An 18,638-nucleotide genomic window follows, 5' to 3' on the forward strand; every position below is an offset into this window, starting at 1 on the left:
CCGTGAAATACTGAAGTGGCTGGACGAGCCAGTTGCTTCAACCAGGATGAACTTCAAACCAAAGAAATCACGGAGCCTCTTACTGCATAAAGGAAAGGTAGCTGAAACGGTAACATTCACTGTAGCCAGCCAAGCCATTCCAACATTGTCAGATGAACCAGTCAAGAGCCATGGAAGATAGTATGATGAGTCCCTGAAAGATACAAAAAAAGGAAAGGAAACCAAACACGACTGCAGAATAAGACCTGTATATCATAGACCAGTCTGGCCTTCCTAGCAAATACAAAGTGTGGTGCCTATAGTCTATGCTGATACCAAAGCTCATGTGGCCTCTCCTGATAAAATTTAATGATATCAGCTGTAGCACAGTCGAGACAATTGAGGCAAAGATCAACAAGTACACACGCAAATGGCTTGGTGTCCCACCTGGTCTCACTGACGTGGCATTCTACTGTCGCCGAGCAATGCTGAAGCTACCTCTGAAATCCCTTGTCGAAGAATACAAGGCAGGGAAGGCAAGACTTCTCAGCATGCTCGAAGACTCAGGAGACAGAATTGTGAGATCCAACCAACCCAAGCTGAAGACTGGCAGAAAATGGAAAGTGAGGGAGGCAGTCAGTGCAGCGAAAGAAAGTCTCAAGACGAAGGAAATAATAGGACACACCCAAACCAACAGACAGGGCCTGGGATCGACAAAGATGGAATGGTGGTCTAAGGCAATAGGGAAAACAAAAAAAGACATGATCATACAGGAGATCAAGAAGGAAGAGGATGATAAAAGAGTCCAGAAGGCAGTCCAGCAAGGCCAGCAGGGGCAGTGGACAACATGGGAAAATGCACTCCAAAGGAGCCTCAGCTGGAGCGACATGTGGAACATGGCCCCTCTGAGGATCAGATTCATCCTAAGATCTGTGTACGACCTCCTTCCCTCGAATACAAACTTGGTGAAATGGGGGAAAGCAGAGGACCCTGGGTGCCCACTCTGCCATGGCAAACAAACAGTGGAACATGTCCTCAGCTCATGCAAAGCGGCGTTGAGCCAAGGACGGTACACATGGAGGCACAACCAAGTGCTAAAAGAAATTGTACACGTGGTGAACACTGTTCAATGAGCACCCACAACACCAGAAGTTCCAGTACAGTTCCTCTCTGCAGAAGGCGATAAAGTCTGGCCAGGAACAGGTGTAACAACCAAAGCATGGAAACGTGGGCTGCTTGATGGTGCCGAAGATTGGGAATGCATAGCTGACCTACCAGAGGGGAAGAAACACTCGGAAATCATCAGCAAGAGCAGCATGAGACCTGACATAGTACTCCACTCCAAGGCAACGAAACAAGCCATACTGATTGAGCTCACTGTGTCATACGAAAGCGGAATGGAGGAAGCCCACATCTGCAAGACCGAGAAGTATGCTAGTCTAGCCTGCAGCCTGAGAGAATCTGGCTTCCAAGCCAGAGTCCTCGCCATTGAGATTGGTGCAAGAGGGTTTGTGGGCGCATCTGCCTACAGCCTCAGGAAACAGCTGTCGATTCTGGCAGAAAGAAGACATGGGCTTTCAAGGCAATGGCAGAAGCAGCAGAAAAGAGTTCCAGCTGGATCTGGTCGAGGAGGAATGAAAATGAACTTCATAAGGATTAAACCTTCCTACTCAAACTAGGCCTACGATGGCTCAGTGGTTAAAACGTCTGCCAGAAAAGGTGACTCAGTCCTAAGTGGTGACCACCCTGGAGGCGCGGGTTAGAACCTGCTGAGGTCCAGGGGGAAAAAAGGCGGCAATACAAGAGCATCCAGGAGTCATGATCTGGGTGTGGCCCGGCCCCCTTAGAGTGTAAAGAGTTAAGGGCCGAAACACTGGACCGAGGAGGGGTCTTCTTCTCTGAAGACCTTGTATAGTCCAGCTCTCCCTACAGCTTCTTATCACTGCTGCTACTACTACTACTACCACCACATGTGAGGAAGCACAGTCGTTTGTCTGTCTCCTCCCACCCTCTACTTTTTCATTGTGCCCACCAACCCCCCTCCCCACCCCGCACTGAAGTTTTCATGTAGTGTGTGTACTTGTGAGTGCATGTTTACTGTGAGTATGTGTGTGAGAAAGTGAGTGAGTGAGTGAGTGAGTGTGTGTGCGTGTGCGTGCGTGTGTGTGTGTGTGTGTGTGTGTGTGTGTGTGTGTGAGTGTTTGTGTGTGTGTGTGTGTGTGTGTGTGTGTGTGTGTGTGTGTGTGTGACGCATGTGCGTGTGTGTGGGTACGTCTGTAGGACATCTTTGTTTGCTTTCTGTATGATTATCCACGACTGCAATTTATTGGGTTGTGTTGGTGTGCACAGGTTTTGGTTTTTCACTCCTGTGTCCTCGTGTGGTGCTGTGTGATGCAATGCAGTAATGCACATGTATTGTTTCGTGTGAGGTGCTCAGAGCCCATTGTTGGGGAGGTTGCACCGTACAATATATCATCATTACCATAATCATTGTTTTTTGCTGTTTTTTCATTCTTGTTATTATCATTATCATTATCGTCATACCACTATTATTACTACTGCTACCAGTGGCAGGATTACATATGATGAAACACAATCACCATATATATCGGGAGGTTGCGCCGTACTATATAATTATCATCATTATTAGGTGGGTTTTTTTCAAATTCTTATTATCATCATCATCATTTCCACTACTACTACTACTACTACTACTTCTACTATACTACTACTCCTACTACTCCTACTACTACTACTCCTACTACTACTACTAACAGCGGAAGGATTTCTGCTTGATAAAACACCATCACCATGGCCCAGCCATCATCACTACCTTTCATCGCGGTCATCAAAACTCACCCAAGTATGTCAACACGCAGGGGTCAAAACGCATTTCGGGCTGAGGCTGTTCCAGCCGACACACGTACTGCCCGCCCGCTTTGTCCGGAGACGCCGGTCTCGTGAGCGTCAACTGGTCACTGACCACCCCATCGAACGTGACGTCACCGGTGGCGTTCTGGCACTGTAGTTTCCCATGCGACGTATAATCGCAGCGGAGAATGTTTTCTGAAAAAGGTATAGCATTCATGCAACAGATTCGTGCCGGCACGGAAGTGATCTTGAAGGCCTCAATGGATTTGGGGTTTTTTTGTGTTTTTTGTGTGTGTGTGTGTGTGTGTGTGTTTTGGTTTTTTTTAATGATCACATTCCCTCTCTCTGTCCGTTCGTCCGTCTGTCTGTCTCTGTTACTACTACTACTACTACTACTACTACTACTACTATCATTATTACTGCTGCTGCTGCTGCTACAGTTCAGTTCAGGTACTGAAGAAGGCGTCACTGTGTTCGGACAATTCCATATACGCTACACTACCACATCAGCTAAGCAGATGCATAACCAACAGCATAACCCAACGCACTTAACAACACCTTGAGGAGAGGGGAAAAAAGTGCATAAAAAAAGTAAATGTATACATCATTAGATTAATGAATAAATAAACAACTACTACTACCACTACTACTACTACCACAACCACTTCTGCTACCGCAATGATCTCTACTACTGCTGCTGCTACTGTTACTAATACTACTGCTATACTCTCTCACTCTCTCTCTCTCCCTCGCCCCTCTCTCTCACCCCCCTCCCCCCCCCCCCCCTCTCTCTCTCTCTCTCAGGAGCGGAGCAAGACTGGCCAGAAATACAACACACAACGCAGCCAGCAACAGGGGAGACAACTGAAGCAGAAAAGGCCAGCACCCCAGCAGACACCAGCAGAACTGTCGTTGTTGATGTTGTTGCTGATGATGGTTCTGTCTCTTTTTTGTTCTCTTTTTTTTTTCTATCTCTCCTTTTTTTCTTCTCTTTCGGTTATCTCTTTTTTGTATATTTTTTGAATAAAGCATTAAAAACAACAACAACAACACACACACACACACACACACACACACACACACACACACACACACACACACACCAAACTAAGATCCCAGAGCAGAGCTAAGGTTCTGGAGGAATCGGCGACAGTACCCCTTTGATGTACGACTCAAAGAAACACAAACATGTATTATAGACACAACAGACATGTTTTTCATGTAGTTAACACAAAGCAGAAGACTAAATTTTAGATGATGATGATGACGATTCTGATGGTGACAACGTAGTAGTAGTAGTAGTAGTAGCAGCAGCAGTATGTTCCAAGTAACCTTCAGATAAAAAAATATATATCAAAAAGACTGGTGGTTAAATATAAAGCGATGATGCATGTTATTGTTCTCTTAAATCAAATAGTTCTGATGACGTATGTGTCCAATCATTTATACCAGTAAAAGTGTATAATTATTACCTATGCACTTCGTCAGTGAAACAAAACGAAGATTCCTCACTATATCAACTCACACCAAAAAAAATAAATAATAATAAAATAAAATTAAAAAAATAAAATAACGGACAGCAAGCCAGGCTACATGAACTGGTACGCAATGACTCACAATACCTATCTATTTGCCAACCCAGCAAACACACACTGACTCACCTGGATTTGCCATTTTGCGATCGTCACGGGAGTAGAACTGAACCTTGAAGCTGTATGCGTATTCCTTGACGTTTAGGTCAAAATAACAGACAACCTGTGTCTTGAGCCTGGTTTGGAAGTGAACAACAAAATCATTATTAGCATCAAGGCTGATCTGGTCATAAACAAATGACGACAGCAAGTGAAATGGAATAAAATGATCAAGATTTTTTTTTTTAAGACAGAGAAAGAGAGATGCTGATGGACGGCACATAATGAATTTCTCTCAAAGAGATAATAAGTTTGTCCTAACTTGGCTTGGCATGATTCAGACTGAACAATACACAGAACCATGAGAAATCATTAACTCCCTCCATACGAACGGCGAAAGAGACGACGTTAACAGCGTTTCACCCCAATTACCATCATCAAAATATTGCAAGCGGAAGGCTCTTATACTGAAGAGGTGAATGTTGACAAAGAATACCACAATTCTGACGATGGAAGCTAAAGGCTGGGTCATTCAGACACCCACTGGACATCCGAGGGGTCTGTGTAGAGGAGAAGAGAGGACTGGCCGTACTGAGTGAGTTAAACTGGTGTTTCCAGTTCCTGTGCATTATACATCCCCGTCATGTAACTTTCCCAAGTGACGTGCAAACAGCCACAATGGCTGTACAGCATTCAAACACACAACCAACAGCCACGATGGCTGTACAGCATTCAAACACACAACAAACAGCCATAATTGCTGTACAGCATTCAAACACACAACGAAAGCTAGGAACACACTACATAAGAAAACTTCACACACACACAACGAAAGCTAGGAACACACTACATGAAAAAAAAACAAAAAAAAAACAACTTCACACACACACAACGAAAGCTAGGAACACACTACATGAAAAACAACAACAAAAAACAACAACTTCACACACACACAACGAAAGCTAGGAACACACTACATGAAAAAAAATCACACACACACAACGAAAGCTAGGAACACACTACATGAAAAAAAATCACACACACACAACGAAAGCTAGGAACACACTCCATGAAAAAAAAACCCAACTTCACACACACAACGAAAGCTAGGAACACACTCCATGAAAAAAAAACCCAACTTCACACACACACAACGAAAGCTAGGAACACACTACATAAGAAAACTTCACACACACAACGAAATCTAGGAACACACTACATAAGAAAACTTCACACACACAACGAAAGCTAGGAACACACTACATAAGAAGACTTCACACACACAACGAAAGCTAGGAACACACTACATAAGAAGACTTCACACACAACGAAAGCTAGGAACACACTACATGAAAAAAAAATTCACACACACACAACGAAAGCTAGGAACACACTACATAAGAAATTTTCACACACAAACAACGAAAACTAAGAACACACTACATGAAAAAAATCATCACATACACACAAAGAAAGCTAGGAACACACTACATAAGAAAACTTCACACACATACAACGAAAGCTAGGAACACACTACATGAAAAAAAAACTTCACACACACACACAACGAAAGCTAGGAACGCACTACACAAGAAAACTTCACACACAACGAAAGCTAGGAACACACTACATGAAAAAAAAAAACTTCACACACACACACAACGAAAGCTAGGAACACACTACATGAAAAAAAAGAAAAAAAAACTTCACACACACACACACACACACACACACACACACAACGAAAGCTAGGAACGGACTACACAAGAAAACTTCACACACACACACACACACACACACACACACACACACACACAACGAAAGCCTGGAACACACTACATAGGAAAACTCAGTCACAAACACACACCCTCAACATGGGAAGACCAGGAGACAAGCCTGGACTGGCAGTTATTTTCCATGTCCTTTTAACTCACTCAGTCCTCTCTTCTCCTCTACACAGACCCCTCGGATGTCCAGTGGGTGTCTGAATGACCCAACCTTTAGCTTCCGTCGTAAGAATTGTGGTATTCTTTGTCAACATTCACCTCTTCAGTATAAGAGCCTTCCTCTTGCAAAATTTTGATGATGGTAACTGGGGTGAAACACTGTTAATGTCGTCTCTTTCGCCGTTCGTGTGGAGAGAGTTAATTCAATTTCATTTTATTTTTATTTCCAGTTCAGAAAATGTTTTGTTGCCGTGACAGAAAAGAGTGCCTGCAAAAGCTCAGAAAAGAACTGTTGTTGTGACAGAAAACAGTGCCTGTAAAAGCTCAGAAAAGAACTGTTGTTGTGACAGAAAACAGTGCCTGTAAAAGCTCAGAAAAGAACTGTTGTTGTGACAGAAAAAGAAGAGTGGCTGCATCAGCTCAGAAAGAGAATTAGTGATAGAAAAGAGTTGATCATCAGTTCAGAAACCAATTGTAGTCTACAAAAAAAGAGTAGATGTATCACTTCTCTGTCTTTTTCTGCTTCTTCTTTATCATTGTTTGTTTCGTTTTTTTTCTTTTCTTTCTTTTTTCCTTTGTGGTGGTGGTGGTAGTATCAATGGTGTTGTTGGGGCTGATGTCGGTGCTCTTGTTAATGCCGCTATTTTTTTGTATCCAGCAGTATCGGTCAGCACATTTTGTCGACAACCACGTCATCAGCACACGGGACGTTTTAAATGCTCTTCTCTGTGTTGATTACAACTCAGTGTTTCAGGCAATGAAATCAAAGACAATATATGAAATTATAATTGGAAATCAGACACTTAACCAATGTTTTATGTTTGCCGAGGCACTGCAAGCACTTTCTGTTCGATACCATCAAAGTCTTCATTAAAGTCATTTCCTGGAGTTATAGCAGGTTCAGAAGAGGCAGGCCAGAAAGTCAAGCTCCCTGACAATGATATGCCTGTCTTTGTCTGCCCCAACTGTCAGCGAACATTTCGTGCGCAGATTGGACTATTCAGCCATCTGCGCATTCACAGATAAGATTCATGAGCATCCTCCTCCCCCCCCCCCCCATCCCCCAGCTGGATGACAAGGATGGTCATCATGGATCTCGATGGACACACCACCACCACCACCACCAGCAGGTTCTGTCGGGGGGACTATAGCTACAGACCTTGTGGTGACAGCGGAGCAGGTGTATCCCCCTCGTGCCTCCCTCGACAGCACCACCAGTATCATCATCACCAACAACGTGGACACGGTGCCCAGTGCTGTGCCCACCGTCGCCATGGCTACCTGTAACACTACTGACACGATCCTTTTTGTATGACACCACTCGACACAGACTACACACTACTTTTATCGTCAGTCTCCAAAACACATCAAAACAAGATACGAACATCACGGTCATTCAATGTATCATGTAGAGGAAACAGAAATTGTAAGGATAACTGGATTTCCAAATATCTTTTAGCTTAGAGCTGTACACACTTAGTCTTTATTTACACACACACACACACACACACACACACACACACACACACACAGCACACAAACACTACTGAACACACACATGCACACACCACATCACAAACTCACACAAACAGTACTGAACACACACACACACACACACACACACACACACACACACACACACACACACACACACACACCACTGACAGTGAAAAGACGCTAAAGTACGAAGGAACTACACATAAAAACACTACTGAACTCTCACATAAACAGTACTGAACACACACACACACACACACACACACACAAAAAACACCACTGAACACTCACACAAACACTACTGAACACACACACACACACACACACACACACACACACACACACACACACACTACTAAACACTCACACAAATACTACTGAACACACACACACACACACACACACACACACACACACACACACACACACATGGTCATGCCTTCATTTACTCCTTCATCCACATGCTCACTGTGTAGACACTGAGAGCACATAAATAACAACAGACACAATAATACATGAATATGTAAAACCAAATATTTGAGTTCTGCAATTTTGACAGTTCACTGATCCTGAAGTAATGTGCTGAGATAATTGAATGTTTGTAAACAGTCAGAAAACAAATATCATGCTGACAGCAGCTAAGTGTGACTATTTTCCCATGAAATCACAAATATTAGCATGAAATAATGATCAAATGTTAGTAAACTACTGATTTTAGACAGCATCTTAACTTTCTTATCAATCATCATTATGATTTGATATTATTTTAGCATAGCTTTTTAAATCCATATTAGTTCATGTGCATGGCTGACCAGATATTACAATATCACAATATATCCCATACAGTAAACAGTTGTTTGTAAGCAGACATATAGTATATGTTAAGCTGAGTAAAACAAAGTGTGAGATATATGCATGTGTTAAACTGACATATAGTATATGTTAAGCTGAGTAAAACAAAGTGTGAGATATATGCATGTGGTAAACTGACATATAGTATATGTTAAGCTGAGTAAAACAAAGTGTGAGATATATGCATGTGTTAAACTGACATATAGTATATGTTAAGCTGAGTAAAACAAAGTGTGAGATATATGCATGTGTTAAACTGACTGCAGGTAAGTGTGATTTTCAATTTATTTTCCCCCAAGTGAAACAAATACTGAATGCAGCATTATTTATTATCTGGAGCTATTTTTTCAATACTAATCACAAATGTTGGCAGCAACCTAAATAAAATGTTTGTAAGAGGACAGAATACACATATTATGGGATTTATGCTGACTGTAGCTAAGTGTGACTCTATTTTCTCATACAAATAACAAATGTTAACAATATGATTAGTGTTTGGAAAGCAACTGATTTCAGATAGCATTTTAACTTCCCTTCCTGTCATAGTTCTAATTTGATTGTCTTTTGACATAGCTTATCATCCATCATAGGTCTGAGTGCAATCAAAGACTTATCTGCCTGATTTCACCTTCAGCCCCCAACCTTCACCTGAAATAAACATTTCCCAGCAGTTTGTTCTTACAGTGTTTGCCAAATGACTTGTCATTATGTACATCAGTGTTCTGATAACACTGTTTGATAACTTATATACTGTTGATTAATATCAGTGTGTTTTGATGTTTTCAGTTTAGTTGTAACTTGTGTTACTTCATATTGGAGAACTGTTAGTTCAACACAAATATATGCTTACATAATTGATTTCTTCTTCATGGTCTGAATGCAGTTGTAATTTCTTTTCTTTCTTTTCAAAACACAGTTTGAAATTGAAAAACGTTGGAATCTGATTGCATCTGCAGTTATATCAGGCACAGTTTATTGGTATGAAGCTGTGTCATTGATGTGGAGAAGAAAAGAACTGTCACAATTAAACGTACAGGATTCTCACACATCAACACTAATGTAAATGAAAGATGCAACAACCTGAAATTGCAAGGATAACTGGATTTCCAAATATCTTTTAGAGCAATACACACTTCCACTTTATTTCCACCCACACATTATGTGCAAGCACACACACACACACACACACAACACCACACACAAAAACACTACTGAACACTCACACAACCACTACTAACACACACACACACACACACACACACCACACCACACCACACAAACACTACTGAACACACACACATAAAGAAAAAAAAACTCACACACACACACACACACAACCACCACCACACCAAACCAAACCACACACAAAAGCACTACTGAACACACACACACACTACTGAAAACACACACACACACACACACACACACACACACACACACAGAGGCATTCCTTCGTTTTCTCCTTCATCCACATACAAACATCGTGGGATTTATCCAGACTGCGGCTAAGTGTGACTATTTTCTCATCCAAATCACAAATATTAACAGTATGATTGGTGTTTGGTAAGCAACTGATTTCAGATAGCATTTTAACTTCCCTACCTTATCTGCCTTATTTCACCTTCAGCTGAAATAAACATTTCCCAGCAGTTTGTTCTCACAGAGTTTGCCAAATGACTTGTAATTATGTATATCAGTGTTTCAGTAACACTGTTTGATAACTTACACACCATTGTATAATATCAGTGTGTTTTGATGTTTTCAATTGTAACTTGTGTTACTTCATATTGGAGAACTGTTGATTCAACACAAATACATACTTACATAATTGTTGTCTCCTTCATGGTCTAATTGCAATTGTAATTTCTTTTCTTTCTTTTCAAACCATATAGTTTGGAACTGTAAAATGTTGGAATCTGATCCTATCTGCACTTATAACAGACACAGTTTATTCGTATTAAGCTGTGTGACTGATATGGAGAAGAAAAGAACTGTCACAATTGCATGTACAGGATTCTCACACATCAACACTAATGAAAATGAAAGATACAACAACCAGGTTTGGTTCCAATGTAAAATTCTTCTTCAACAAATTATTACATTTTCTTATATATAGTATATACACTTTTTGTATCTGATCGAGGAAGTGTCTGGGTTTGTTCCAATGTACCTTTTATTTACTCATGTGCAAGCTGAACCAGTGGCGTAAGCAGCACTGACTTGAAGTTGTGTACCTTGTGAATGGAGAGAGTTACCACTCTTTACTATTTGTTAATCATTTCATCTCCTGGCCTCATTATTTGTTAATAATCACAGCCATGGACATGCAATAATCACTGCTAAAGATATAAAACACCATTCTATATATTGAAACATATACATAGAAAAAATAAAATATGCACACAAACATTCTGTACCAATACCAAATATACCAACATGCGGATATTATCATACTTGTCCCCTACCCGCACTATAACTGATAAACACCTCCATGTCCTTGTTCATTGTGTGATTTGTCAAGAGAGAACCATTCTAAGAAGATACTAAACATAGATAATACTAGCCCAGTACGTGTTTCAGGTGATGTCTTGTTTGTAAGAAGAACGAACATCTCTGTGTTTGGAGGAAATTTGTCGCTGTGGGTTCATGACTGACACGGAAATGCTGTAACTGTATTCTGTTCTCTTAACTTCATTGTTTTTCAGTGTTGTTGGTTTGTGTGTGTGTATGTGAATTCACACACACAAACTTACAGCACACGAACGTACGCACGCACACATACACACACAACGAGAGAGAGAGAACGAAACCTTTCACAACGCTGGCACTGCCTACCAAACTGATTTCTCAGGAATGAGCCTTCTGGCTAGACCCTTACCGGTGTAGGTTGTGTTTTGCACCCCCCCCCCCTCTCTCTCTCTCTCTCTCTCTCTCTCACTTCTGCTCCCACATAAAAAATTTTAAAAAAATTTTAAATCTCCAAGTATGTCTGTCCTTCTCTAGAAGGCTCGAGCACTTGACACACAATGAAACTGCCTGTCTGTCACCCCACCCTCATCCCCTCTCTCAAGATGTCTCTCTCATTTTTAACAGAGTTTGTGTTCTTATCCTTTCTTCTTCTTCTTCTTCTTTCATTCAAACCCCTTCACACAAACAAATTGTATATGTCACGAAGTATGTCTGTCTTTCTCTCGAACGCTCAAACGTGGGTATCTCTCCCTCTCCGTCCGTCTGTCTGTCTCATTTTATCAGAGTTTGAGTATAACTGGTGAGAAATGTAGCCATTAAGTTGGAAAAGTTCCAGCCTCTGTCTTTTTTTCTACAATGTTAGAAATATTTTGTTGTGATGTTTGGTTGCTGCTTGGTTTCATCAAACGGTGATGTGTCTAGGCCCACATAAATGATAGTGCAGTGGATAGTCAGTTGTTGACTGACTGGAAACAATGCAAGCATTGGGAGATTAGAAGCCATGGAGATGGTATGTGTGTAGTAGCTGTGTATAAATAGATACTTGTTAGGTGGGGTTTTATGTTGTTGTTTTTAGATATAACTTACCTATTTTGTATATCAGGGTGAAATGAACAGATTTACAGGATAACACTGTGTCAGTGTGTGTTGAGGATGTTTCAGGTGTGTGTGAGCACATGTCTGCAACAACAAAATAGTTATGGGACACAAGTTTCATATGTTTGATTTGTTGGTAGTTGTGATCACATGCATTGCAGTTGTGTTATAATCATAAATGCCAGTGATGTACTTTGTTCAAAGTGGGAAAGCACACTGTAGTTGCAGTTAATGAGTCGATAAACAATGAGAGCAATGTGAGTCAGTCCAATGTTGTAACACATGGTTTGCTGTTTACCATAGACATGTTGGTATTCTGATTTCCATGCACTTGTGCCAGTGGAACACTTTGTGTGAGATTTGTTTGGTCAGGGTAACACACTGACGGTTTTTTGTTGTTTTTTTTTGTTTGTTTGTTTTTTTATTAGTATATGATGGGTGGCATGAATTGAACACTCAGAGTTGTATCAGTCAGTCCTTTATTTGATGCATGTATGGGGTTGATAATGTTTACATATTCAGTGGTAATTTTGGTTCCTATGTAATCAATTGTGCCAGAGGATACATAGTGGACAGTAGTTTTGTCAATATATGGAAACACACATTTATTGTTGTATGGTATACACAGTAGTTGATAAGCACAAAGGATTGTATTGGTCAGTCATATACTAGATGCAGTCATTGTATGTTACTGCTGGTGGCAGATAAGCCGAATGGAGCTGGATTTACCTCACATAGATCTACACGTGAGAGGAATGCACATATATACTGATAGACCTGTAGTGAAAGGTGTTGAGAATTGCACAGGTCTTTCATGTCAGTGATGTCCAGGATATTTTGAGATTGTTCCTGACCTGGGTTTTGGTTATGTATGTATGTTCAAGCTTAGTCTAGGATGAACTGCTAGGCAGGAAACGTATGTGCTGCTTAGTAGGAACTGTTTAGATGGCTGTGTGCTGCTTATACTTAATAGGTGCTGCTTGGTTGGAACTATTCAAAAAGTTCTGTCTTGCTCAGGGATGTTTAGTGCTTAGAAGGAAATTTGTCCTGCCTAGATCTGTTTGAGTTACTGCTGCTATGTTACATGCCCTTATTCTGAGGTTATAGTCAACACCCCGTAAAAAATACTCCATGTGGCCCTGCTATTGGTATGAGGAGAGAGTGTGAATGAGTGTCTGCAACATCATCAATCCCAATAAGGAAGAAAAAGGCGCGCGCGCACACACACACACACACACACACACACACACACACACATATCAAATCTCTCCCCCAATTATCATGTTTGACTGAACAATGACTGATGTTGTTTGTTGAAGCCTTCTCCCTCAGAAAGAATTCAAATGACCCCAAATCGCAGTCTTTGGATCATTTCTGTACTACATTTCCCTTTCTTTCTTTCTTTTAATCCTTGCAAGATCATTATCTAATTAATGGATGGGCCGGTTGTTTAGTTGCTGCTTTCACTCGTTTTCCTCCACTTCTACCCTGTTGCATGAATTCTATATACCTTATTTTCCATATCTCGGCAACAGATCGTGTATCTTGTGTGTGTGTGTGTGTGTGTGTGTGTGTGTGTGTGCGTGTGTGCCGTTCATAATTCCACGTACACCGACGACGACGACAACAACAACAACAACAACAACAACACAAATTTAGACTGAAACTTACCACCTGAACTGACGCGTCTAGAGAAGAAAAACGCAGTGTTTCACAAAACAGTTCTTAAATATAATCGCTGTCATTCAACACAGCAACTAGCAACACTTCATCATTTCAATCATTTTTTTTTTTTTTAAACGGGGGTGGGGGGGCTCAAATTATTTCAAACATCACTTTCACTGAAAGTTTCAGTTTCACGGTAATGTCGCACAGTTTCACCGTGAAAGTCCAACATGAAGCTGTAACGAAGGAAAAGAAAACGAGTTCACGCTTTTTCTTCCTGGCGATATCTCTCTCTCTCTCTCTCGTTCCTGTCGTGTGTTGCCGACAGCGGGAGGGGACGGAAATAGCTGCTTCAACGGAGCTCGTGTCAAACTGAGCGGCGCACACTCGAATGGTGCACGCACAGCAGACCAAACCTACAGTGGCACAAGTTTCGCATTCCAACCGTTTTTGATCTATTAGCGACCGTGAAGACGTGTACAGATAAAGAGGATGCTAAAGCAGGGCATTATCCAGACAAAGAATATCCTCACTATCTGTGTTCACAGGAGATAGTAAAACATGGCGGGTGACCCCCCAAAAAAGAAAGCGACACAAGATCAAGACACGGCAGCACATTACACATAACTGGACAACCCGTGTCACGAATTACGGGAATTCCCGAAGAAAACTGCGCAGTGTGTGCTGCAGAAATCACTTGACTTGATCAACGATTGAGGCTTATTTGCCTGTTCGTTGTTCCTACGACTTTGCGCATTTGTGGTTTGGTCACTGGTTTGTGAGTCCATTACTCTAGACAGGAAGGGGAGAACCTAGCTGGATGGTTCTCCCAGTATTTGTCTAGCCTTGTCTTGAAGGAGTTCAGGGAAGGGGCGGTGACAACACTGTCTGGCAAGCTGTTCCATCCGGCAACTACCCTGTATGAGAAGAAGTTGCCTCTGATATCCAGGCGAAATCTGGATTTCGTCAGCTTGAAGGGGTTGCCTCGGAGGTCTCTTCTGCTATTGTCGGCAAGCTCGAATTTGGGATTGTCTACATTGTAGAAGGCGTGCAGGTATTTGTAGACCTCAATCATGTCCCCTCTGAGACGCCTGTGTTCCAGTGATGGTAGATGAAGGGCCCTCAGTCTTTCTGGGTATGATTTGTCCTTCATTGACGCCAGCAATCGTGTTGCCCTTCTCTGAACGTCTTCCAGTTCGGCGCTGAGGGTTTTCTGGTAAGGCTGCCAGACTGCATGTCCATACTCCAGGATTGGTCGCACCATGCTTTTGAAAAGCAGGACAAATGTCTCCTCTGTCAGGTGGTCAAAGGATCTCCGTATCACTCCTAGTGTTCGGTTTGCTTTGGATGTGCACTGAGCGATATGCTGCTTAAATTTGAGCTTGTTGTCAATGACGACCCCAAGATCTTTTTCTGTTTCGCTTTCTGTCAATACAACAGTGCAATCCTTTCCATCCCCGCTCTTTCTTGTCATGTGGTACTTCGCCTCTGACTTTCTGTTACCCAGCTTGAGTACACTGCATTTTTGTGGGTGGAACTTCAGCAGCCATTTTTGTGACCAGTCTTCCAGTTTGCCCAGGTCATCTTGCAGGAGCTCTGTGGCACCCTCCTCGTCACTTCTTGCGTACACTTTTGTGTCATCCGCAAACATTTTTACGGATGAACTGATGCCTTGTGGTAGGTCGTTGATGAAGATGACGAAGAGGAGGGGACCAAGCACGCTCCCCTGAGGAATGCCACTTGAGACGTTTGCCTCCCTGGAGTATGAGCCGTTGACGACTACTCGTTGGCGCCTGTTCCTCAGGAAAGCGTCTATCCACCCCAGAACCTTGCCTGTAATACCATGGGCAGTTGCCTTCAGAAGAAGCCTGCGATGAGGGACAGTGTCGAAAGCTTTCTGGAAGTCCATGTATACTGCATCCACACTCCCTCCATCATCCAGGATGCTTGTCCATTCGTCCAGTACCTCTAGCAACTGCGTGGTGCATGATCTTCCCGTGACAAAGCCATGCTGATGTTTGCTGATAAGGTTGTTTTCCTGGAGATGGTCTATCACTCTTTGCCTGACAATCTTTTCCATGCATTTGCAGATGATTGAGGTCAAGCTTACGGGGCGGTAGTTGCTGGCTTCTGATCGGCTGCCTTTCTTGAAAATGGGGGTAACCTTGGCCTGACGCCATTCATCTGGTATGTCTCCCGTCTCCAGCGACAGTCTGAAGATGTGGGCAAGTGGACTCGCTAGGATGTCTGCGGCTCTTGCTAAAATCAGAGGGCTGATTCCATCTGGACCAGGGGATTTTCCAGTGTGCAGGGTAGCTAGGAGCTTTCGAACACAGTCTTCGTTGATTTCAATGCTATCCAGCTCTTTCTCATAACTGTAGGTTGGTGGGTCGGGCATGTTTCCTGGATCCTCCTCCACAAAGACACTCTGGAAGAATGCGTTCAGAGTCTGGAATATCTATTTGGAACTCCGTCAATAATAATTATTATTATTCCGTGAAGGGTTGTTGTTGTTGTTGTTGTTTAGGGGGGGTTGTTTTTTGTTTGTTGGTTTTGGGTTGTTGTTGTTTTTTCACACGAAATGATATTTGACAGGAAAGAAGAAAAAGAGTAGGGCAAAGGGGGGAATGAGGAGCCGGAGAAATGGCGACTGGAAGGGAGACTCTGTAATCGTATGCCCGTCAATGTCAGTGTTGTGTTTGTGTGTGCCACGGTGTGTGTGTGTGTGTGTGTGTGTGTGTGTGTGTGTGTGTGTGAATGTGCGCGTACGTGAGTGTGTGACAGTATGTGTGCGTGTGTGTGTGTGTCAGTGCATGTGTGTGTGTGTCAGTGTGTGTCCGTGTGCGCCCCCAGCGTGCGTGTGTGTATGTGTGTGTGTGTGTGTCAGTGTGCGTGTGTGTGTCTGTCTGTCTGTCTGCGCGCGCGCGTATGTGCCGGTCACGACGTGTGTATGTGTGTGTGTGTGTGTGTGGTGTGTGTGTGTGTGTGTGGTGTGTGTGTGTGTGTGAGTGTGTGTGTGTGTGTGTGGTGTGGTGTGTGTATGTGTGTGTGTGTGAGTGTGTGTGGTGTGTGTGTGTGGTGTGTGTGTTGTGTGTGTGTGTGTGTGTGTGTGTGGTGTGTGTCAGTGTGTGTGTGTAGTGTGTGTGTGTCAGTGTGTGTGTAGTGTGGGTGTGGGTGTGTGTGTGTGCCGTGTTCTCACCCTGTGGCGGCAGACCTACTGTGTCTGCTCTGGCAGTGATCGTGACGACTTGTGCAGATAAAGATAAAAAACGGGGTATCCGTCAGTGGTGCACAAGTGCACTGAGTTGACGACTGACTAAGCCTGCTGCTGATTCAATGATTGAATGCTTCGGTCCAACGAGCACCAGTTAGCAATACTGAAAACAAGAGCAAACCGTACGTGCCGCTGGCTCAGTGGTATCCTGTTAGAACTTTAAAACTGACTGAGGCAAACTGAGCCCTGTGCACGCTCCTTCTCCGTCACACACTGACACAGACTCAGTCCGGTCGCGGCACACACACACACACACACACACACACACTGTGACACTGACGCCGGGCCGGCACACGCTCACGCACACACACACACACACACACACACACACTGACACACATTTCACACTGAGAGAGAGAGAGAGAGCGGAGAGAGAGAGGGAGATCAGTAGAGAGAGAGAGAGAGAGAGCCTGGAGAGCTCCGCTGTGTTGTCAGTACTGCAGTGTGTGGACCTGACGAGTGAGACGCTTTTTTTTCAGAAATGAACAACTGCTGGGATCTCCTCCGTTTTTAAAGAATGACTCCACTGTGGTGATGGCCTAGAGGTAACGCGTCCGCCCGGGCCTAGGAAGCGAGAGAATCTGAGGGCGCGGGTTCGAATCACGGTTCAGCCGGCGATATTTTCTCCCCCTCCACTAGACCTTGAGTGGTGGTCTGGGCGCTAGTCATTCGGATGAGAGGATAAACCGAGGTCCCATGTGCAGCATGCACGGCGCACGTAAAAGAACCCACGGCAACGAAAGGGTTGTTCCTGGCAAAATTCTGTAGAAAAATCCACTTCGATAGGAAAAACAAATAAAACTGCACGCAGGAAAATAAATTTAAAAGGGCCGGGGGTGGCGGCGCGTGTAGCGCGCTCTCCCTGGGGAGAGCAGCCCGAATTTCACGCAGAGAAATCTGTTGTGATAACAAGAAATACAAAATACAAATTCTCATCAGAACCCCGTTTCGCAAAAATGGACTGGTTCTTGGAACACCCATCTCTGTCTCTCCGTCTCTGTCTTTCTCTGTCTCTGTCTCTGTATCTCTCTCTCTCTTTCTCTGAAAAAGACACGTCACTCCAACCATTCCTCCCTCCCTGTTGCACCCCCTTCCTAGTCCACTCCTTCCCTTTAGTTTTCTCCACACACACAAACACCGTGACACTCACACACACACACACCATGCACATAATTATCATAAAATCATTTTCAAAATGACGTGTACGAAAAGAAAAGAAAGGAAAAGAAAAAGAAAGAAACAAAAAAAAAAGGGGGGGGGGGGGGATTTGTTTCTGAGCCATTAGGATTGCATTCGAACTGATCAAAACCAGTGTCTGATTCAGAATAATACCCGGGGACTTCTTTGGTTGGGGGAGGA

At 43.1% G+C, this 18,638-nt stretch overlaps 1 protein-coding gene across 1 annotated transcript in view; it reads right to left on the reverse strand.

Moving 5' to 3' along the window:
- LOC143296603 (uncharacterized) overlaps nt 1-14,740 on the reverse strand; it is a 21,220-nt gene extending 6,480 nt beyond the window's left edge. The window contains exons 1-4 of the mRNA XM_076608630.1: nt 14,012-14,740; nt 7,587-7,716; nt 4,512-4,618; nt 2,839-3,045 (exon numbers count right to left, since the gene is read on the reverse strand). Of these exons, the coding sequence (XP_076464745.1) occupies nt 2,839-3,045; nt 4,512-4,618; nt 7,587-7,702 (430 nt within the window). The 5' untranslated portion in view covers nt 7,703-7,716; nt 14,012-14,740. The remainder of the gene's footprint in view (nt 1-2,838; nt 3,046-4,511; nt 4,619-7,586; nt 7,717-14,011) is intronic.
- Between the last annotated feature and the right edge of the window lie 3,898 nt (nt 14,741-18,638).

This window comes from Babylonia areolata, chromosome 21 (genome assembly GCF_041734735.1).
Source record: "Babylonia areolata isolate BAREFJ2019XMU chromosome 21, ASM4173473v1, whole genome shotgun sequence".
Taxonomy (NCBI): Eukaryota; Metazoa; Mollusca; class Gastropoda; order Neogastropoda; family Buccinidae; genus Babylonia; species Babylonia areolata.